At 61.2% G+C, this 21,862-nt stretch overlaps 2 protein-coding genes across 7 annotated transcripts in view; one reads left to right on the forward strand and one right to left on the reverse strand.

Moving 5' to 3' along the window:
- USP42 (ubiquitin specific peptidase 42) overlaps nt 1-8,384 on the forward strand; it is a 37,732-nt gene extending 29,348 nt beyond the window's left edge. For 3 of the 5 annotated variants that reach the window (XM_079770802.1, XM_079770801.1, XM_079770803.1), the window contains exons 14-16: nt 42-136; nt 1,775-3,274; nt 4,314-8,384. In XM_079770802.1, the coding sequence (XP_079626928.1) occupies nt 42-136; nt 1,775-3,274; nt 4,314-4,647 (1,929 nt within the window). In that variant the 3' untranslated portion in view covers nt 4,648-8,384. The remainder of the gene's footprint in view (nt 1-41; nt 137-1,774; nt 3,275-4,313) is intronic. The other 2 variants (XM_079770804.1, XR_013813520.1) reach the window with 2 other exon arrangements.
- Nucleotides 8,385-8,512: 128 nt separating this feature from the next.
- Nucleotides 8,513-21,862, reverse strand: part of CYTH3 (cytohesin 3) — a 48,955-nt gene continuing 35,605 nt past the window's right edge. Inside the window, exons 2-14 of one of the 2 annotated variants that reach the window (XM_079770807.1) lie at nt 21,528-21,610; nt 19,526-19,590; nt 19,249-19,315; nt 15,620-15,738; nt 15,224-15,304; nt 14,499-14,611; nt 14,188-14,336; nt 13,718-13,829; nt 12,345-12,421; nt 12,187-12,258; nt 11,908-12,062; nt 11,113-11,203; nt 8,513-9,841 (exon numbers count right to left, since the gene is read on the reverse strand). In XM_079770807.1, the coding sequence (XP_079626933.1) occupies nt 11,131-11,203; nt 11,908-12,062; nt 12,187-12,258; nt 12,345-12,421; nt 13,718-13,829; nt 14,188-14,336; nt 14,499-14,611; nt 15,224-15,304; nt 15,620-15,738; nt 19,249-19,315; nt 19,526-19,590; nt 21,528-21,610 (1,166 nt within the window). In that variant the 3' untranslated portion in view covers nt 8,513-9,841; nt 11,113-11,130. Of the gene's footprint in view, nt 11,204-11,907; nt 12,063-12,186; nt 12,259-12,344; nt 12,422-13,717; nt 13,830-14,187; nt 14,337-14,498; nt 14,612-15,223; nt 15,305-15,619; nt 15,739-19,248; nt 19,316-19,525; nt 19,591-21,527; nt 21,611-21,862 lie in introns of both variants that reach the window. The other variant, XM_079770806.1, reaches the window with a different exon arrangement.

A 21,862-nucleotide genomic window follows, 5' to 3' on the forward strand; every position in this document is an offset into this window, starting at 1 on the left:
GTAGCGACTAGAGTTGGAGCATCTTTGTTTTTTTATTGTAGTTGATGCCCGCTCCTTTGCCACCTCTTCCGGAAGACAAAATCTTAGAGACTTTCAAACTCGGCAACAAAGGGAAAGGCTCGACAGATGAGACAAGGTAACAATAACTTATGGTTTAACTCTGCACACGTCTTGACTCCTGGGATGACTTGAATGATCTATAGCATTTGTTCATTTGCTTTTGTAAAAAGTGAAGAAAAGAGGTATCAGCTGATAGTACCAGAAAGCTTGATGCCCTCCAGCTAGCATGTCCCCTCCTCAGGCTGCCATTAGCACACGGCGCATTGGGCACCTGGCACTGCCTCGCCTCCTCCTTCCCCGCACAGGCCGTGGCTCTCAGCCATCAGATAGCAAATACTTGGTCTTGTCCCCTCCCGAATTCCGAAATTAAATTTATGGATAAGATAGTCCCGCTTGCACATTGTCATTTAAAAAACCAGTATAGTGACCTAAGTGTAATGGGAATAAAAGGAAAGGAACGTGTAAAGCAGTTGATTTCAACATGTGGACAGCCAGGCGAGCCTGCACTGCGGGAGGCAACAGCGCAGCGGGGCCAGGGTTGCTGCGATGTGACAGCTTACAGCGCGGCCTGGTGGCGGGAGCTCCGCACCACACGCAGAGCCACCGTTGGGAAAGGGCGTCCTCCTGGTGGACAGCGTAGAGTGGCGTTCAGACCGTCTGGCCGTGTTCCCTGAGAGCTGCCCGTCATGAGGCGCTCGCCTGTTCTGTGGGCCTGCCTGCCTCTCCCCTGCCCGCTGGCTCCCCTTCATTGTGACAACCCAGAAATGCAGCCCACATTTCAGAAAGCCCTGGCAGTGCTGCCTCCCTGGCCACTGTAGGGAAGGCTGGCTGAGCCGAGGGGAACGGCGTCAGTCCTGGGCAGAGAACGCCCACCCCTGGTCTGCCTTGAAGGTGGAACCACGTGAACACTCGGTCACTGGCGTACAGACTTCCCTTCGGTCACTTCCTGGTCCAGCTTAGTTTGTCCTCACACGGATGTGCGTGGGAATACCGCAGCTAGCTGTGTAAGCCAAGCCATGCGTGTAGCGTAACCGAGCGTGTGCGCCACGTGCTGACTTGAGAATCTCACTGCCACGCTCTAGAAAACGTGTGTCGTGACCGCATATGTACACCCTCTCCCAGATACCTTCCTGCAAAAGGGGGGGGCCCTGTAGGGTTCTGATTGTCTCTTGGCAGCTTTCATTAACCTCAGATACATCGAAAGCTCCCCAGCGATCAAGGGCAGAGTGTTTCCCGGAGCCTCAGTGATCCCTCCCCGATGCTGAGTAATGGCAGGAGCCCCGCCCCGTCTGAGGTGGAGAGGGATCCAGAGGGGCAGTCCGAGCCCCCGGTCCTCTGACCTGGTGGACGGCTCGGGCTCAGCTGTTGGGAGAAGGAGTCTCCCTGGGCCAGAAGCAGCCTAGAACCACGGAATGGGTGTTGCTAACAAATGGATAGGAGATAGGCTGGATGTAGAATTTTATATTTTCACTTAATGAGGGAAAGACAATTTGACGTTTCAAACAATGGTAAGTTCAGGGCGTGGGGAGGGCCGCTGAAGTGGTGCCTCTGGGATTTTGTAACTATTGCGTTTCACCCAGACACACTGAAGGCATAAAATGCTGAGTAAACAAATGTTTTGAAGTGTTGGTCCCTGTGAGCCAGTGCCAATAACCCATAAAGCAATCTGGCGAATGACTAATTTGCTTATTTCTTTGTTTTGGTCGGCCTGCAGTGCACCTGGAACAGACGGAAGCCAGACAGAGCATCCTGAGGCAGGACTGGAGCCTGGCAGCCCCGCTCCTGACTCCCGGGAGGAACCGGAGACAGCCCCGGGTCTTAGCAGCAAATTAAAGAAGGCTTCGCCGCTCCCGGACCCCGGCATCAAATCTACCAAAGAACAAGGCTCTGAAAGCATTTCCGCGAAACCCGAGGAGTCTGTGCCCAGCGTCCCCCATCTTTGTAGCGCCAACAAGAGCACCGTTGGGGACGATCACCTTTCTAAACTGTGCGACCCTGGGGATTTCCCCGGGGATGAGAGCAGAGCACCCCAGGATACAGCAGGGGCGCTTACAGAGAGTCCCCGGGACTCGGCAGCAGCGGAAACCACGGGGAGGTCGAGCCCGAGTCCCTCGGCGTGTTCCGAGGGTGCCGGTGAGCAGGAACCCTCCGTTCACAGCAGCCGAGACCAGTGCCCGGATGCGGAAGACGTTCCCAAAGGCTCAGACGTTTCTGAAGTCTCGGGGGCGCCTACGGCCGAGCTGCCCTCTTCCCAGTTGGACAGAGTCACGGAAAACCATTCCGAAGGGCTTGGGGCTCCCGAACAAAGCCCCGCCGAGCCATGCGAGGAAAGCAAGGCTGGGCAGACAGGCCAGGCCCGGTCTCCGGTGAAGGAGAAGATCAGCAGCCTCCGAAAAGTTGACCGAGGACATTACCGCAACCGGAGGGACCGCTCCTCCAGCGGGGAGCACGCGCGGGACAGCAGGAGCAAGACGGAGGACCGTTACCGCCGGAGGCGGCACTCGTACACGCGCGAGCGCACCCCGCAGGGCCGCTCGCGGCCGGAGCACTGCAGCGGGGGCCCGCACCACGCCTGCGAGCACCGCGGCCTGGCCAGGCACCGCCACCACCACTCCCGGAGCAGAGGCGGCTCCGACCAGGACTGGAGCAGGTACCGCCACTCGGAAAGCGAGCACTCCTGGGGCCGGGAGAAGTACTACCTGGACAGAACGAGGTGGGACAAGTGCAGGTATTACCACGACAGGTACGCCCCGTACACGGCAAGGGAGGCGTGGGCGTGGAGGCCTTTGCACGGGGACCGAGACTATGACCGAGACCATGACCGTGTGGGTCAGTACGGCGGCCGGCCATACAAGGACTACTACAACAGCAGGAAGGGCTACGAGCTGGCCGCCAAAGAGAGGGAACGGCACCACTTCAGCGGCCCCCGCGGCCCCCCCCACGCCCCGCCGCCCTACCCCGGGAAGTGCGCCGAGAAGATTGCACTTGCCCCTGAAGGCGGCAGCGGTCACCTCGCTGATCGCTTTCACGACCACGAAAATGTGAAGTCACACAAACGGAGGTACGACAGCGTAGACCATAGTGACACCCATGTAGAAAAGAAAGCCTGGAGAAGCTTACCGCGGGACCCTTCAGAAGAACCTAAAGCGAAGAAGCACAAAAAGTCAAAGAAGAAAAAGAAATCCAAAGACAAACACCGAGAGCGAGACTCCAGGTGAGGGCGTGGCCTCCGCAGGCTTTCTCTGACGGCTCAGCGGCAGGTGGGGCCGGGCAGGGTGGCTTGATTTGTATTTCTCATCTCTGTGGATTTTGAGATTTCACTGTTTTTACAGATTTCTAAAATTTAGCTCTGCTTTTAAGCTGTATCTTACTTTACGGTATCATAAAATGCCTAAAAACCTCGTTTTTCAAAATATCCCCCGTGTGACGAATGCTTACGCCTTAGGAGTAAGCGTGTGGTGCTCTGTACAGGAAGGCTCCAGGGCTCTGCCTCCCCGCTGGTGCTGACACCGTCATGGCTGGATGTGCTTACTGTCACGTCTGTTCACTCCTTCGACCTCCTGGCTGCCAGGTGACCCCGGGAGGCCGCTGTGGCCGTGGCACTTCTGCCCTCAGTGGGCTGAGACACATCTTTTGTGGCCTTTGTCTTCGTCGTTTCTCTGTCCATTTCTCAGTTTGAAATCTAACTGGGAACTGTGTGTGTGTGTTTTGAAAAAGCTAAATTGGCCAGTGAGTGTCCTGAAAATGACTTATCCATGATGACACGAATGAGCACAAACAGAATTATTCACATCTGATAGGTCAGCAGCTTCATCTGGTTCCACAAAGTCCCATCTTACACTGTATACCTTTGACATCCTTAAAATTGCAACCTTGGGAGAGAGGGCCAGGAGCCCTTGGTACATAGTGGTTCCTGGGGAAGGGCTCGCCGGCACCCCCGTGTGGCTGACACCTGCAGAGGGTTCTTCCCTCAGCCACCAGGTTCAGGAGCAGCTCGGTCGGTCCTGCCTCTGGGGTTTTGGCCGAACGAACCCCTTGGGGCCTGAGTAAAGCTAAAGGCAGCGGTGGGATGGGGTTTCAGTGGGTTTGTTTATGGCGCTGGACTTTAAAAAATGGTTACAATGCATTTTAAATTAGACAGAAATCTTACCTGTGTTTGCATCCTGAGTGTCCGCAGTGTGGGTGTAAAAGCCAAGGACCGGTTCTCTTCGAGTGGCTGGTGGTGGTCTGAGTTGTGGCCTATTCTCCCGCAGGCACCAGCAGGACTCGGACCTCTCGGCAGCATGCTCGGACGCTGACCTGCACAGACACAGGAAAAAGAAGAAGAAAAAGAAGAGGCACTCAAGGAAGTCGGAGGACTGTGGGCGAGACTCAGGACTGCACTTAGCGAAGGCCGCCAGCTCTGAGGCTCTTGACCGTTTCCGGAGAGCCGACGGCAGCCCCCGCCTCACCGACGGCCTGCCTCTGGAAGGCGTGGGACCTTTCCGTGAGAAAACAAAACGTTTAAGGATGGAAAGCAGGGATGACAGGTGTCATCTGTCTGAGTGTGGCCAGGGTAAGAGGAGATACTTGGACTTAAACATGTAGAAACTGGTCTTTTGAGAAAGGGGGTTAGCACCTGGGAGGAAAAACCCAGTGGCACGAGGGCGCGCTTCAGCAGGACCCCCTCCCACCCGCTCCTCCGCCCCCAACCCCGAGAGTGCGGCATTGAGCATGGCCCCCTTAGCGTTTTGGGGAGCCCCGGTTCCATGGACCAGGCCCAACACAACCTGATACACACCTGGAACTTAGGGCTCCAGGTGCCGAGTATTTTCCTCGGGAAGGGCCAGAACTTTCCTTTCAGACCATTTTTACATTCTCTCTCTCCGGAGCCCTTAGACCTCTGGCGTTCTGAGCATAACCGAGGAGTGAGTGTGATGACGTGGCTCCTTAGGGACGTCAGCTGGTCAGCTGTCGCGCCTGTTGTGCGGGGCTCTGGCTCCTGGGGAGCGGATCCCCTGGGTGTCCGGTCTTGTCTGCTCTGCACAGCTCTGCCCGTCATTGTGTGGTCCTTTCTATCGCTAATTGCACTTAAAGCCTCCCCCTCCCCTCCCCCTCCCCCTCCTAATCTGTGCCAGTGACCTTCGCCCTTGGCGAGCAGCACGGAACCTGCAACAAGGCATGATGTAGGCAGCGCCCAGAGCAGCCGGGACCCGCAGCCCGGGGCCGGCCAGGCGGTTAGAATGGCTTCAGCCTCTCAAGTGGTTGGGAAAGTCCAAAGGAGGTTTCATTTCCCATGAAAAGTGTCCGAGAGGAAATGTCGGTGTGGAGTTGCCGTGGAGCACAGCCCGCTTTTACGGCCTTTGGTGGAGAAGGCGTGCGGACCCCGCCCTAGACCCCAGGTGGACTTCTGTGACTTTGGCGCCTGGTTGCCCAGAGGCCTCGCCTGAGATGTCCTGTGGGGGCGGACAGCCTGTGATTGCTGACTGGGAGGGCACCTGGGCCCCAGGGTTGGCGAGGGGAGAACAGCACTGAGGCCTGGCGTGTTCCCTCGGGAGGGGGAGGGGGAGGGGGAGTGCCGTGGGAGCTGGCAGCCCTCAGCAGCAAGAAAGTGGAGCTGAAGTGGATTTGCTGTTTTTAAGGAATTGGTGCGTGTATTTTCAGACTGGTTTCCCATGAACTGTCAGTGTCTGGGGCAGTCCCTCTCCCTCTGCGGTGAGGGGCTGTGTGCACGGGGCCGCCCCAGGGCTCTGGAGGGCAGGGAGGCCGAGCCATCTCGCTGGTGGCAGCCGGGCTCTATGTCTCCAGGGGCAGCAGTCCGGCCGGCGGTCCGTTCCCCATCCAGCACCTCCACCCTGAGCAGCCCGGCACCAGCCCGCCTGTCCCCTCAGGAAGGGCCAGGCACCTGGCTTCAAGACAGGCATCCCTGTCAGCTGGGGACACGTGTCCTCTGTCCTTCAGACGCGTTCTCTGGCTCAGTAACCCCGCTGTCTGGTCTAAGGCCGCCTCCTCATGTGACAAGTGACGGACCATGTCCACAGGGGCGTGCGTGGCTCTCCCGGCTCCTCCCCATGACCGTTGCCTTCCCTCACCCTGGGAGAAAGGCCCCTCAGCACACACCTGTGCCTCCTGGTTAGCGCCGACCCCGGCGGAAACGTGAGCCTGCCGCGCACTGGCTGAGCGCTCCCTGGCTGCGCGCCCGCACAGGGCCAGACCCCCCCCCCCCCCCCCCTTGAGACCATTAAACTGTCTCTTCACCTTTGCTTGCGTTCCAGGTGACTGAAAGCTTGGCCTCAAACAAAGAATTCACTAGTTATGGTAAGCTGTTTCCATGTCTGTCTACCCGTGACTGTGGCAGAGGCCGTGGGGACATGGAGTTTGGGACACGGGGCGTGGGGGACAGGTGCGGGAGGCTCCCCAGCAAGGGCAGCTGACCCTGTCCTCCAGGCTGGCTGTGCTCAACACTCCCTCCTCGTCAGCATCCTGGCTCGGGGACACTCCACCCCCTTCCTTGCCTTGTTGTGAGAAAACGAGGGCATTTAAAGCATCAGAACAAGAGGGAAACACTCGGAGAGATGGAAAATCCAGCCTCCTCCACCCAGACCTCCCGGACGCCTGCGAGGGGCCCCTGGAATCTCCACCCCTCCACACACACCAGGGCCAGAGCACCCACAAATCAGAGGCATCCGACCCCACCCCCATTTTCAACAAAAGGGTTTGCTTGATTTGAATGAGGTCTGGGCGTTTTAGAGCAGATCCAAACCTGGACTGTGCCACGCAGCTGACGTGGGAGGCCGACTTGTGTCTCGCACCTGCCCTTGCTGCGGGGAAGGGGAGAGGCAGCCATTTTGCCCAAATGTCTAACTTCTGGTCGGCAAGAGGGATTTAAAAACAAACTTCAGTGATGTGTCTGCAGAAGGCTAATTGGCAGTTAGTCAACATGACTTACCAGTGTGTCCTCAGGGGAAGACCTGAGCCCAGTTAGGGACTTCAGGGGTGGAGACTTATTGGCCAGTCGGGGTTCGGTGGGCACAGTCCATGCCCAGCAGGTGGCGCCGTCTGTGCTGAGCTGCCTGCTGGCTCGGCCCTCGGCACCACTGTCTGGTCGGTCTGTCTGGAACGGCCCAGTCCCTTTACTGCCGTCCAGAAAGGCCGTTAGTGCTGCAGGAGAGCTTCCCGGAGACCCGGGCTGCTGCGGGGTGCAGGAGAGTCCTGGTGGGACGCAGAGGCCTGCTGGCCCGAGACCCTTTGCTCCAACTTCCTGCCTCTTGTCTTTCAGATTCAACATGTTCAACAGAAGCCATCCCCAACCCAGCTTAAATTATAAACATAGAAAATAACTTTGTTCCAATCTGCGTGGTGCTTCTTTAGTAAATACTGTACAGATTTTACCATGGAGAACTTTTTTTTTAGTTTTTACCTTTTCTTAATTACCCTTATTCCAAATGGACGAACACTTTCTACAACTGCTGAGCATTGTAAAATACGTGTATATAAATCACATTAAAAGTGACGCCCTGGACTAGAACATCTCAATGCTGCTTAATCACAGACTCAGGTTGATCTCTCGTATTCCATGTAATGCTCCTCCAAGTCAGACCTCCGGTGCGAGGCCAGCCGGGACCTGGGATTGTCAAGTACAAACAGCTGACAGCGCGTATTTAATTTAAAGACGAGTTAACGCTCCGCGGCTCTCAGCTGACTCGAGAGCAGTGTTTTCTGTAATGTCTGAGGCTAGAAACGAGCGTGCTTCATGTTTCCGTTTATTCAGGATTGGAAGGTGTGTTTTACAGACGAGTTCTGTTTTTGAACTTTGTGGAACTATTCCAATCAACTTACCCGTTATGATGAGTATTTACATTATGAATGTATAATCCAGACATTATTTGTAAAGCCTACAGTACGTTTTTTATTACATAACACTTTTTATACAGTTTCTCTTGTCTTGACTATAATATTGGAGTCTGAGTTATCAGCTTGGTCCCTGAAAAGTTTCTAGTTACAGACAAAATCATACTGTGATTTTATTTTTAATATGGATATGCTATCAAACTGTGATACACTTATAATTCACTGGTCCTGCATCAGGAGACGGAGTGGGGACAACTGTATTTAATACAGTTCGTATCTGAATAATCTGTATGGTTTATACAGTTTGTGTTGTTCAGAGATGTCTAAAGTTTGATCTTTGTTTTTTTAAAGATTGAAAAAGCACTTGCCCCACTGTAAATATACAGCATGTAAAATTTATATAGTATATAAATGGCAGCAAATTAAACACTTTGTGGCTTCTTTTTTACTGCTGTTTGCCCCATTTGCTTACGGACACGTCGCATGACTTCTTGTTGCCTTCACCCTTCACTTTTTTAAAACTGCCAAAGCTCGGGGCAGGGTGGGAGGTGGGGGGCGGGTGAGCAGGGGAGGGGTCGCTGGCCCCGGCTATCTGTTTTAAAGAACCAAGTCTTAGGCAGTCTTGTTGTAACAATGATTTCCTTTTATTCGGTGAACATAGTACTTGGCAGCCACACACCCTCTGATTTTACTATTTACAACAAAATACTGATGTAGGATATTTCTTCATGCAAATTGTGGGAGTATATACATTGAATAAACACTCCAGGAATCAACATATATGTACATTATTTACATATTAACGATATTTACTGTAAATAGAAATGTCTTCTAAGAAAACGAGACCTCACGTGTGGCTTCTGGTCTACACCAGACCTCACTTCGGCGAAGTGCATCTACGTGGGTCTGTGCATCTTTACTGGGGAAACAGGCATCGCTTCACCTACAAGTAGCTTCTGTTTGGACTCAGTTTGGTACCACGTCAAACTGCTCAAAATGGTCCTGTGATCCCAGGACGCTTGCTTGTCTGGGTCTCCAGTAAAGAAGCCCCCCCTGCCTCCTGCCAACCGAGGCTGTGGGCTGAGAGTGCTGCGTCTGCCCAGCACCCTCGCCGCCTGCCCTGGGTCTCGGGGAGCATGTCTTTGGCCAGAGTGGGGGTAATTCAGCACTGAGCACGGGGGAGGGGCGGGGGAGCAGGAGGATGAACATGAGCATACAGGCACCGGCCGCCCAGCTCCGCGTCTGGTGCGTTTTTCAGACCAGGCCTGCCTGAGGGCTCAGTGGGTGATGGCTACGTGCCCGTTAGGCTAATACTGTCACAACACAACCTGGAATTAGGTGGCTTCCCGTAGCACTGAGGCAAGCACACAGCTTAAGCACCATGGCTTTCTGCACCGAGCCCCCTGCACAGACGGCCAGAGACACGTCCCACCAGGGTTTCCCATCCACTTCCGCCAGCCCCGCCGAGGCCACACCCGACAGAGCCCTGTCTCTCCAGGGTCCTACCTGGGCCACAGGACAACGTCCACGCGTGGATACCGATGCGGCGGGCAGTCCTGGGCGTGGGGCCGGCCCGAGGGGCGGCGCTGTTGCGTCTGTTCAGAGGCCAGAGTTGCACAAGCAGCAGCCGGGCATTTTGAGAACGAAGACTTGCCTTTCTCAAAAACTAAAGCTTTGAATCTGAGGTATCAGCACAGTAACAAGGCCGAGGAGCCCGGGGACGAGCCGGAAGAGCCCGTCTGATGCGTGTCGGAGGGCCGTGGGCTCAGCCCTTCGCGGTCTAGTGCGACTTACAGCTACGTCCACATCAGCAGCTCGAGGCTCAGCCCACGGCCACCGCCTCAGCAAGGCCACGCTCAGGAGGTTCCTCCTCCGTCGGGTCTCCACGTTCGTGCAGAGGTCCGTCTGAGCTTCTCCTTCGCCGACTGGGCTTTCACAGGAGGAAGGACCTCTAAAGGGCGCAAGGTCAGGGTGAGCCCACGTGGATGGACGGGGCAGGGAGGAGCTTGTGGGGGAAGGGGCCCACCACCAGAACGGCCCCGGGCAAGGCCGTCCTGGCGACGGGAATAAAGCCCCAGGGAAAGGCATGTCCCCGGAGAACCAGCACGGCGCCGGCCCCGCCGCCTGTGCGCCAGGTCCGGTCTGGGGTGTGCTGGGGCCCGGCCAACGCATCCCGACGCGACCGGACCACCCGGTCCTGGGTCCGCGAGGTCCACCGCAGCGTGCACCGGGGTTTCACACTGTTGACAGGAAACCCGAGGTGCCACGTCGCCCCACAGCGCGCGCTCCTCCACGCGATGGGACAGGCCAGCTCCGAAACGTGCCGTGAGCGTGTTTCTAGTTCCTTTCATACCTTCCCTTCCTACTGAGCAACCTGGTCAGCTGACAGATCAGGGACACCGCTCCTTTCTGCACCAAGGTTCTGAGTAGTGAAGACAGTGGTCACGGGCCGAACCAACCACGTGTTCCGTGGAACCCAATGAAACCGCTGCCTGTGGGGGTCCAACGTGGGCAGCTTCATCTGGCTCCACAGAGATCTGCGCTGGGGCTCAGCAGTTATGGGACAAATGCCCCCAATCATCAATTTTGCTGACGGGCCCTTTTAGAAAGTATCTGGGGGCCACCACGCCTGGGCTGAGAGGTCCCCGGGGAATCGGACCCTCCCTGTCCCAGGAGGGATGAGGGCGCCCCAGCGCAGTGCCTGCCCGGCTGCTGCATATATAGTGTCTGCGTCGCTTCTCGTCAGTGCACAGGATATACTTGTGGCGGGAGTTACGTTTATAGCTGCCATTCTAAAAATACTACTATTAGTATCTTTCATAATTTCAGAATATAAAAAGGCATATAAAAGCTATAGTCCTACGCATCTGAGAAAAAAATCTGAATAAAAAAGTGGTAGCTTTTCTTTCCTGTTTCGATATAAAACAGAAGCTTCTAGAACAGTGAACACCACGAATGAGCACGTGTGGCGTCTAGTACGAGCGAGGTTCCTTGGCAGACCTCGCGCCCGAGTCCGCTGCGTGGATTGTCACGGCTCAACTCCCAGGCGCCGCTGCCACAGGGAACCGCGACGAGGGCGTGGGCACGGCGGCGAGGCCCGAGGGCTGGCGGGAGGGGCGCTCGGTGGCGCTCGGCAGACGTGGCGCCTGAAGGCTTCGGAGGGCCCGCGGGGCTGCCTCGCCCGGTCCCTCTGCTGTGGGGTTTGGTTTTTACTTTTTTTACCTGTTCAGGCGAGGAAAGCTACTTTTTATTGGCAATCCTCCTTTTCCGCGTGGCCAGCATGTCGTAGAAAGGGTCCCTGCTGATGCTCGCTCTGGGGAGACGGAAACGGCTGTCAGGCGCCCCTCAGCCGCAGGCTCTCCAACCAGACAGGCGCCTCCGAGGGTGCAGAGGTGCCGCAGCAGACCTGCGCACACGTGCACACATGCACACACACACACGTGCACGCACACACAGACACGCACACACATGTGCACACGCTCACCCACTCCCACTTCACCGTGTGCAGGAAGCGGGCCTGGAGCCGGTGCCGTCAGCCCCGACGTCTGCGCCTCTAGCTCATAACGCAAGGCCCGACTCCACGGGGACAGCGAGGCCGCCAGCCCAGGGACACGCGGCGGCCAGACTGGCCAGGCCCTGCTCCGTGGTGTCAGACCTCGATTTCAGGGGAGGACCATGTAGGCTACTTGCCTGTTTTCTCCTCCTGCGCTTTAAATTCCCACTCGTACGAGAGTTTTCATTTCACCAGTAAAGAGTGAGTCCTCAAAACCCTAGGCTCCCCGTCACCCCAATAAAAGCAGCCCCAGGCCTGTGACACTAACCCCCCCACTGCCCCGCCAGCTCGCGGTGTGGCCCCCGTAAGCGGTGTCATTTCCAGGTCGTGTAAGTAATAAACCTGCACCTTTTATACGTTTTCTGATGGCTACTGAGGGCGTCTTGCGACCCTAAGAATCTTGAGGTTTTTACCAAAAACCACAGACACGGACAGCCGAGCCTGGCCCGCAGCCCCGCCCTCACCTGATGGACTTCATCCACTCCTCCTTCTCCTCCGGGCCGGGGGCCGAGATGCGGTACACCACGTGGTTGCCCTCCACCACGCGGCCGTCCGCCTCCGTCTTGCAGGCTTTGATGACCTGCCCCTTGTGGCTCGGGTTATAAAGCTCGAAACAGTGCTGGTGGGACAGAGAGGGACGTCAGCGAGGGCCGGCGGAAGCGGTCAGGTCGCGTCCGGGTCCCACCGGGCGGCGAGCGCCGGAGCGGGCGGAGGGACAGAGCCGCAGGAGAAAGGCAGCTTACGGGCTTCCGGGGGTCCTCCACCTCCCGGATGCTGAGGTTCTCCAGCGGGATGATCCCCCGCGGCTCCTTGTCCTGCGAGAGAGAGCACGCACCAGGCTCCGCACCGGCTGCCGGGCGGGCCTGCCGCGGAGGGAGGGCCGGCCACCGCCTGCGCTTACCGTCGTGTACTCGAAGTAGTAGAGGCAGTTGTCCGTGAGGATGAACCACCGCCGCTTCCAGGTCTTCACGCGGCCGCCTGCAAGCGGAGGGCGGCCTGTGAGCCGGCGCAGGCAGGACCTGGCCCAGCTGTCAGAGGCCGCCAGGAGCCGGGCTTGGTGGTACGTGTCCTTCCTCGTGAGAGTGCACCGCCGTCGGTCCAACACTCAGCCGAGTCCCGACAAGCCGCATGGCCTGGGCCGTTCGGACGGCTCCTGCCCACCTGGCGACACGTGGGCGCGAGGCCCGGGCTCTGCTGGGTCCCGTGTGCACCCCTACCCGGGCCTGCCTCCGCCCTCTCAGCCTCCGGAGGCACCCAGACAATCGCTTTCCCATCGCCCCTCCTGGAAGTTAGTCGTGAGGAATGGGCTTAACTCCCCACATGGAAATGACACCGCATGGCAGCGGGCCGTCCGCCCAGGGCTCAATCCCTCCCGTCAGGGCTCTGATCACATGACCGAGCTCTGCGCGGCCCTGGGATCCATCAAAATCAATTATTCCTCGGCCCGGGAATTATTAGATTGAATTAATCTCTTAACAAGATCTGGGACACGCACGTAAACACACAGCTCAACTGTGTCTACGCCTTTCTCTATGGCAGAGAAATCTTTTTTACCCTTAAACATTCAGCAGACAAACTGGCTTCCGGTTCTAGCCCTGCTCCCGACAGAGCTTACAAACCAACTAAGAGATACGCGCAGGGTGGGCCTGACACGCCACCCAGGGGCACAAGCAGGGGGCTCTTCCTGCCCCGTCACCCCCGAGGTGGCCTCGGTCCTCGGGGAGCGGGCCCTCCTCCACAGCACACAAGCCAGCCATCCCTGCACGGAGGCCTGGGGTCACGGGGGACGTGGGGGGACACTGGCCCGCCCCCTGGTCATCCCGGGCTGAGGCACGAGGGCTCCCCGCCTCTGAGGTTTGCAGAGGTCCAGGGGAGGCGGCTGCGGGAGGGACCCCACTGCTGGAATTTGGTGTCAGTGGACCGACCCTGGAGACCCCTCGGGGACCCCTCACGGATCGGACGTCTGTCCTGAGGCCAGGCCTGGGGAGGGCAGGTCCGGCTGGGTCTCCCCTTCTCCCAGACAGGCTGCCACCCCACCCCCACCCCTCCCGGTCCCTGTCCCAAGGGTCTGGCCACGTGCCTCCCCAAGATTCTGCTGCTCCCTCCAAGGACCTCAGGCCCACCCCCAGCTCCCACATCGGGCCCCGGGGCCTTTGCTCAAGCTGCTCCTCAGCCCAGAGCCACCGGTCTCCCCCTGACCTCTCTGGCCCTGGGCTGGGCTCTTGTCCCCCTGCCTCCACATGCAGCCTCCTCAGCCCCCCAGCCGCCACCCACCCAGCTTCAGGAGCCAGCCCTCGCGGTCAGGGTTGAAGAACGTGTGGGTCAGGTCGTTGCCGTCGTCCTCCGGGATCTTGAACGGCTCATTCTTGATGCTCTCGTACAAGTTCTGCGAGGACAGCAGCAGCGCCCGGTTCAGCGGAGGCCGGTTCCCAGCCGGCCGGCCCCGGGGATGGGGCAGCATCAGCTCAGGGGAGGGGCAGCGGCCAGGTCGGGGGAGGGGCGGCGGCCAGGTCGGGGGAGGGGCGGTGGCCAGCCCGGGGGAGGGGCAGTGGCCAGCCCGGGGGAGGGGCGGTGGCCAGGTCAGGGGAGGGGCGGCGGCCAGCCCGGGGCACGGGGCGGCGAGGGACACGCTAGAGATGCTCTCAGGTCGGTGCTGGTGCTGCCCACGCTCACGGAGACGAGACCCTCCTGAGGCTGGCGGCCGCGCAGGGCGGGGGCAGGGCGGGGCAGGGCTGGCCGCTCACCCGCAGCAGCTCCTCGGGCAGGTCCCCGCCCTCGTTGATGCCGCGGTTCATGGTGACGAAGCGCTCGGCCGTGGGCTTGTCCCGCACGTTGTGGTTGTGCAGGCTGGTGTTGAGCATGATGATGGCGAAGGACAGCACGTAGCACGTGTCTGCAAGAGGTCAGAGGGCGGGCTCAGCGGCCGGAGCGAGAGGCCGGTCTGGCTTCTGTGTCAGAGGCGACCGCGGGCCGGAGCGTGGCCTGGGGCCCAGCAGGGCTGTCTGCGCCCAGCGCGGCGCCCCACGCACACGCCGCCGCCATCGCCATCACTGACCCGTGGACTGGAAGACGCCGGGGTTGCACAGGCAGTAGCGGGACGCGAATGCCTCCATCATGCGGTCGATCTTCTGGGCCTCGCCGGGGAGCCGGAAGCTCCACAGGAACTGCCTGGGGAGCGAGACCAGGCCGCCGTCAGGGTCCAGCCTGGGCCTCCCGCGCCGCGTGGGGGTCGGGGCCTCAGTGCCCACCACGCGCCCCACAGTGCTCCTCCCCGGGCGGGACAGGACGGGCTGGGAGGGCAGCAGAGCCCGGGACCCACCGACACCTGCCCCAGTCAGGACCCTGAGGCTCTGGCCAGAGGCTGAGCGGCCCCGAGAAATGGGATCCAGCCACGGTGACTGCGCCCCGCACCTCCCTCCCAGCCACGGTGACTGCGCCCCGCACCTCCCTCCCAGCCACGGTGACTGCGCCCCGCACCTCCCTCCCAGCCACGGTGACTGCGCCCCGCACCTCCCTCCCAGCCACGGTGACTGCGCCCCGCACCTCCCTCCCAGCCACGGTGACTGCGCCCCGCACCTCCCTCCCAGGCAGTTTTCCAAACACAGCACAGCCCGCCCTGCGCCGGCCCCTCCCCTCGGCCGAGTGCTCCCAGCACAGGAGTGGCGCCCGGACCAGGACAGGACGCGCGGCTGAGCGACCGGGGCCTCTCTGAGTGACCTGGGACGCCCAGCCACGCCTGCTCCTCTGGGGGGCGGGGGGCGCGGCGGACGACACGCTCACCTTAAGGCTTGGACGAGGTTGAGATCCGCAAACTCGTGGAGCTCGACAAAAGCCTGGAGCACTTTGATGTTGAACTCGTCCCTGGAGAGAGAGGAAGGTGCTTGAGCCCCCCGCCCGCCGCCGATGCCCGTCACCTTAGGACCAGCCTGTGTTGTCACTTCCTGTGACAGAGTTAGGGTCTCCGGTGTGCAGGCTGGTGCAGAGGGGACTCTGTAGGGGACCGGCTGCGAGTGAGGGTGGCAGACGGTCACCGACCCCGAAGGTGGCACGTCCCGGGGCCGGGAGGCCGCACCCACAGCGCTCCCACGTCAGGGCTGAAAGCTGGGGGGGGGAGCACCCCCGAGAGTGCAGGCCCCGAGGGGGGTGGCCAGGCTGGTGGTGCAGCCCCCTACTCACCGCTCCCCCAGGTAGTCCCCGATGACGGTCTTGTTGAGGCCCTCGCCTTTGTACAGGAACTGCGCCACGTCCTCCGGGGCGCTCTGCAGCAGGCCCTTCTCCACCAGGAACTGGATGCCCTGAGGAGCGGAGCGCGCACTGACCGGGCGGACACAGCTCAAGTAACACGGGCCCGGCCGGGGCTCAGGGGTCGGAGCCCCCGGTCCCGGTTCGTCCTGGAGCCCCCAGTCCCGGTTCGTCCAGGAGCCCCCCGGTCCCGGTTCGTCCTGGAGCCCCCGGTCCCGGTTCGTCCAGGAGCCCCCGGTCCCGGTTCGTCCTGGAGCCCCCGGTCCCGGTTCGTCCTGGAGCCCCGGGTCCCGGTTCGTCCTGGAGCCCCCGGTCCCGGTTCGTCCAGGAGCCCCCGGTCCCGGTTAATCCTGGAGCCCCCGGTCCCGGTTCGTCCTGGAGCCCCCGGTCCCGGTTCGTCCAGGAGCCCCCGGTCCCGGTTCGTCCTGGAGCCCCGGGTCCCGGTTCGTCCAGGAGCCCCCGGTCCCGGTTCGTCCTGGAGCCCCGGGTCCCGGTTCGTCCTGGAGCCCCGGGTCCCGGTTCGTCCAGGAGCCCCGGGTCCCGGTTCGTCCAGGAGCCCCGGGTCCCGGTTCGTCCAGGAGCCCCCCGGTCCCGGTTCGTCCTGGAGCCCCGGGTCCCGGTTCGTCCAGGAGCCCCCGGTCCCGGTTCGTCCTGGAGCCCCCGGTCCCGGTTCGTCCTGGAGCCCCCGGTCCCGGTTCGTCCTGGAGCCCCCGGTCCCGGGTCGTCCTGGAGCCCCCGGGACGGGCCGCGGGCAGGAGACGCGGTGGGCGTGCAGCGCCGGCCTCTGTGCCATGTGCTGCTCCTCCTCAGGGATGCGGCCCAGAGGGCATGGCCTGGCTGGTGGCCCAAGTGCCCCCGATTCCCCGCTTGGGGGCGCACCCTACAGCTCGTGTGAGCTCAGCAAGGGGGGCAGCCTAGACGGCCCTCCTGAGGGCCTGTGCCCACACCTGCTGTGTCTGAGGGGGCTGGCCCCTGACAAAGGACTCCCGCTCGTCACAGATTTATGTGCGTTTAATGATCTCCGAGAGGAAGGGAGGGAGGAACATCAGTGATGGGAGAGAATCATGGGTCGGCTGCCTCCTGCACACCCCTCCTGGGGACTGAGTCCGCAACCCGGCACGTGCCCCGACCGGGAACCGAACCCGTGACCTCCTGGTTCCTGGGTCGACGCACTGAGCCACGAGGGCAGACTGTGCACTTGTGAAGGCATTGGGGCCGCCGGGAGCACCGAGCAGAGGCTCCAGGGCTTCGGCGTCCGTGCTGGGCCCCGTCCGTCTGCCGATCCCCTTAGCTGCCTCCGGGGACCTAACGCACCGAACACACGGAAGCGCCTCGCTCCGTGTCACCCGTGAGCCCAACGCTCTCCTTGGCCGGAAGCACGCGCTCACCCCGACAACAGCCTTTGCGGCCGCCGGGCGGGTGACTGTGAACGTGTCTGAGGATGTGAGATCATCGCTGGGAGGAACTGAATGTGCCCCCCGACATTTCACGTGTGGAGGCCCTGCCCCCCACCCCACGTGACGGTCCTGGGAGGCGGGCCTCGGGCGGTGGCTTGGGTCAGAGGAGGCCTGAGGGCAGGGCCTGGTCGGAGGGGACGGGCGCCCGCAGCCAGGCAGAGGGTCTCCCAGGCCCGCGTGCGGCTCCCTCCCGCCTCCGAACGAGGGGCTCCTCGGAACCAGCCAGGACCAGAGGGCGTGGGCACTGCCCAGCGAAGCCCTGCAGCCCGCACAGGCCCGGGCTCCATGGCCACCCCACCCCAGCCAGCGTGGACGGCGCTCACGGCCTCCGTGACGAGGGGTGCGGAGCCACGCCTGCGGGGGGGCCTCCCCACGACGCCGGGCTGCCCTCGGCCCCGACACGCAGCGCGAGCCGGCGGAGCTCCAAGGGGCCGTGGCTCCGGCTCCGGCTCGGCCCTGGGCCGGCTCCCTGGCTGCTCTGTGCCTCGGTTTCCCCAGCAGTGAAGCGGGAAAGAAAATGGCTGTAAGGACGGAGCACGTTAATTAAAGTGCCTCCTTCGCACAGTTCTCCATCACCGTTAACCTGATCACCGCCAATCGGACACACGACGTCTGGGAAGTAAGGCGGCAAGCCGACAGAGAGGACCTGTGGGAGCCATAGCCCCGCTCACACACGTATGTCCTCGTGCGTTTCGCGAGCAAGATGTGAACTTAGCCCGGCCGGTGTTGCTCAGTGGTTAGCGCCGACCTATGAACCAGGAGGTCACAGTTCAATTCCCAGTCAGGGCACATGCCCGGGCTGCAGGCTCAATCCTCAGTAAAGGACGTGCAGGAGGCAGCCGATCGATGCTTCTCCCTCATGGATGTTTCTCTCTCTCCCCCTCTCCCTCCCTCTCTGAAATAAATTAAAATCCAAAAAGAAAAGGTGTGAACTTATCCGTGAACTTATTGGGGGGGGGGGGCTACCTGTGCTGCTCTTTAAAGAGCGAGGCCCCGTTTCCACAGCAGCCTCTTGTTAGAGGGTCTCTCTCCCGAGATGCTCCGGGGCTCGTGACATCTGCTCACAACTCCACTCTCAGCTCAGCTTCTCAGGAGAGAAAACCCGTCCGGGCCCCGTGTCTCATCGTGACCAAGCGCACTCGCTCCCACCGACCAAGCGGGGCCGACGGACGCCCACGAGCGGGCCGGGCCAGCGGGAGGGCGTGCGCAGTGGCGAGAACACGCCCGCCGCACCAGCAGCCTCCCGGCTGCACACAGGCTGGACCTGAGGGGACGGCAATCCGCACCCACGGACAGCAACGGGCACGCATGTCCACGCTGGCCCCGGCGCTGCACCTGTGAGCGCGTCTACAGGCCGGACCGCGCAACCAGCAACCACTCGCTGAATGAACAAATCCTTAACTAGCGAGTACAGAGGCTCCATGCCACACCCACGCACACTCGCGCGCGCGCACACACACATATACACACACACACACACACACGCGCGCGCGCGCACGTAAGAGCAAATGCCGTCTACAGTCCAGCGAGGCACGAGAGGAGCCAGCTCGGAGTCTGCGGTCGCCGGGGGCCCTCTCTCCTCTGAGCCAGGCGCTCCAGGCTTCACGGCTCTGCTCAGCCCTGTAGCTCGAGCTCAGGACAAGCAGCGACACGTGGCAGGCGCCACTGTGTTGGGGTGTTTTTGTAGGAAATCGCTTTGGGGAGAGACCAGGCCCTGGCTGACGTCTGGGCGGACGCTCGGTCTTTCCCAGGGACTGAGGGGCGGACAGGAAGCATCCTCTCACTCGGACCACCCAGTCCCCAAGACCCGTAGGCCCACTCTGCCCGCGGGATCCCCTCTGCCCCCCGAGCCTCACGCCCCAGCCTGGCTCCCCCGGGGGCAGGGGGCCCGGCTCCCCAGACCCACCCTCGCTCAGAACCTCCGTGGAAAGGCCTTTCGGTCCCGGGACCAGTTCACGGGCGCTGTCCTCCCCGTTCCCGCAGCCTCTCCCTCGGTAAACACTCCACACCGAGTCCGTTGTTCTCAGAGGTGGAACGGCCACCTGTGGAGGCGCCTTTCGGATCAGCCCGTCAGCGCCTCGCAGCCAGAAACGGACACGTTCTTACCTTCTTGGGGTCCATGTTGAACTTCTTCCGTCCCATGGCGATGTGCTTGTTCCTCTGAGACGTTTTGCTGTGCGTGGAAACATCCGGACACGTGAGCGGACGCGCGCCCAGCGCTGCGGCCCGGCCCCCAAAGCCCGCCCGGGAGGTGGCGGCTGCCAGGCCTTCGGGGACCGCCAAGGTGCGAGCAGCACGTCCCGTCACACGGAGGCCCCGCTGCTCCCGGCGGAGGGGGACCGAGGGGCCGGTCCCAGCCCGCCGCCGCCCCGGGCCCGCTTACCTCTCCTCCACCGATGTCAGGTTGTCGATCTCGGTCATGACCTCGGCGATCTCGTACTTCAGTCTCTGCAAGACGAGGCAGGATTGGGGGGTGGGTGGGTCCTGCCTTCCTCTCCTGGACTCAGGGGTGCTGGCCTCGGGCGCTGCGTCCCCGCTCCCCTGGGCACCGGGTCTGGACAAACAGCCGCCCCCACGCAGGAGCGAGCAGCGCTCTGCCCGGCCCCCTCTAGTCGCCAGGTGGGTTCTGCAGTTCGTGGGTGAAATCAAGAAGGGTCACGGGCCCGGCCGGCATGGCTCAGGGGTTGAACATCGACCCACAAACCAGGAGGTCACGGTTCGATTCCGGTCAAGGGCACAGGCCTGGGTTGTGGGCTCGATCCCAGTGGGGGGTGTGCAGGAGGCAGCCGATCCATGATTCTCTCTCATCATTGATGTTTCTCTCTCTCCCCCTCACCCTCTCTCTCTGAAATCAGTAAAAAAGAAGGGACGCTGGGGAGGACATCGGGAAGCTCAAAGGCATTTAGAACAGGGTCCGTGCCCCGCCCGCCCCGTCGGAGGCTGATTCCCATCACTTCCATCGCTTTGCCTGAGACGAAGCACCATGGACAGAGCCGCGGGCAACAACAGAGCCTGCCCTGGCCCTCGGACACGCCCAGGACACCAGAGGACACTCCCTGTCCCTCCACGTGGCTCCACTTACTGACCGAGAGGCCTCGTCACCCGCCTAACCTCTCCAGGCTTCAGCACTCTCAGCTCAAACCCGGTGGTTCGAGCTCAGACTCCCCAGGCACCGCGTTCTAATGCCACACCATTCACCTAAACATCCTTACTCTGCCGCCGAGGCACCTTTGCCGGGGACCTGTGTCTCCGAGAATGCAGGGCCACCTCGGAAGAAGCAGCCCCGGAGTTACCCTCCAGCACAGGACACCTTTACGAGGGTCAGGAGTTACCCTCCAGCACAGGACACCTTTACGAGGGTCAGGAGTTACCCTCCAGCACAGGACACCTTTATGAGGGTCAGGAGTTACCCTCCAGCTCAGGACACCTTTACGAGGGTCAGGAGTTACCCTCCAGCACAGGACACCTTCACGAGGGTCAGGAGTTACCCTCCAGCACAGGACACCTTCACGAGGGTCAGGAGTTACCCTCCAGCACAGGACACCTTTATGAGGGTCCCTGTCATGCCGAGTGCCGACCCTCGGACTGAACACGCGGGCTCCCAGGGAGGGTCGGTCTGGGCCGGCCTGGGGCGGCCAGGGCCTCGGAGGCCGCGTCTGCTTTGGCCTGGCAGCGATGGAGGCTCCACAAAGGAGCGGCTTCTGGATACTTTTTACAACGACCGACCGCAGACAGTCCCTGAGGCTGCAGCTTACCCGCGCTGCTCCCGCGGGCCGCCCCGCCCCGAGGACACAGTGGGGGGGGGACCCGGTTCGTCTGCCTGTTTCCTCGTCGTGCAGCTCGCACAGCTGGCAGGCCCTGTGCACAGCTAGAACCCAGAGCGGGCGCTCCCTCACAAGGTGCCGGTGCCCAATCGGCGGGCAGCGCGCTGGGTGCTGGGCTGTGCCCCCCAAAGGTCTCACATTCAGAGAGCAATGCGTCTGCACGTGGCTGCGGCTTTTAAACAGACTTTTTGTTGTTGTTACTCCTCAGCTGAGGATATTTCCCCACTGATTTTTAGAGAGAGAGGGAGAGAGAGGGAGACACATCCATGTGAGAGAGACACATGGGAATCGAACCTGGGACCGGACCCTTCAGTCTACGGCCGACGCTCTATCCCCTGAGCCAAACCAGCGAGCGCTAGAAAAGACTTTCGGGACCGTGGCGTCAGGTGTCACTTCCTGCTGCTCCAAGGGGGGGGGGGTCTGCGGGAGAGCAGGGTCTGCCCCCCACCTGGAGGCTCTCCGCTCCGTCCTGTGGCCCAGAGGCGGACACACACGGTACCAGTGTTGACTGTTCGTGAAGCTACAGGGTTTTCCCAAGAGCAAACACACAGGTGTTCTTACCTCGATGTCATCAATAAGCTCCTTTTTCCTTCGACGAATGTCTAGCAGCTCCTCCCTCTCCTCGGAGGAGAGGTCCTCGGGCACTACAAGGAAAAGCCACGCCACCGTGAAAGGCCGACCTGCGCGCGGGCCGGCCCCTGAGGCGCTCAGCCAGGCGCGCGCCGCGCTGTCCCCAGACACCCACCCGATCCCACGGGCAGGGAAGGCAGAGTGCCGGCGCTGGTAACACGGGACCCCAAACACCCACCCAATCCCACGGGCAGGGAAGGCAGAGTGCCGGCGCTGGTAACACGGGACCCCAGACACCCACCCAATCCCACGGGCAGGGAAGGCAG

The sequence above is a fragment of the Cnephaeus nilssonii genome (assembly GCF_951640355.1).
Source record: "Cnephaeus nilssonii genome assembly, chromosome: 5".
Classification (NCBI taxonomy): Eukaryota; Metazoa; Chordata; class Mammalia; order Chiroptera; family Vespertilionidae; genus Cnephaeus; species Cnephaeus nilssonii.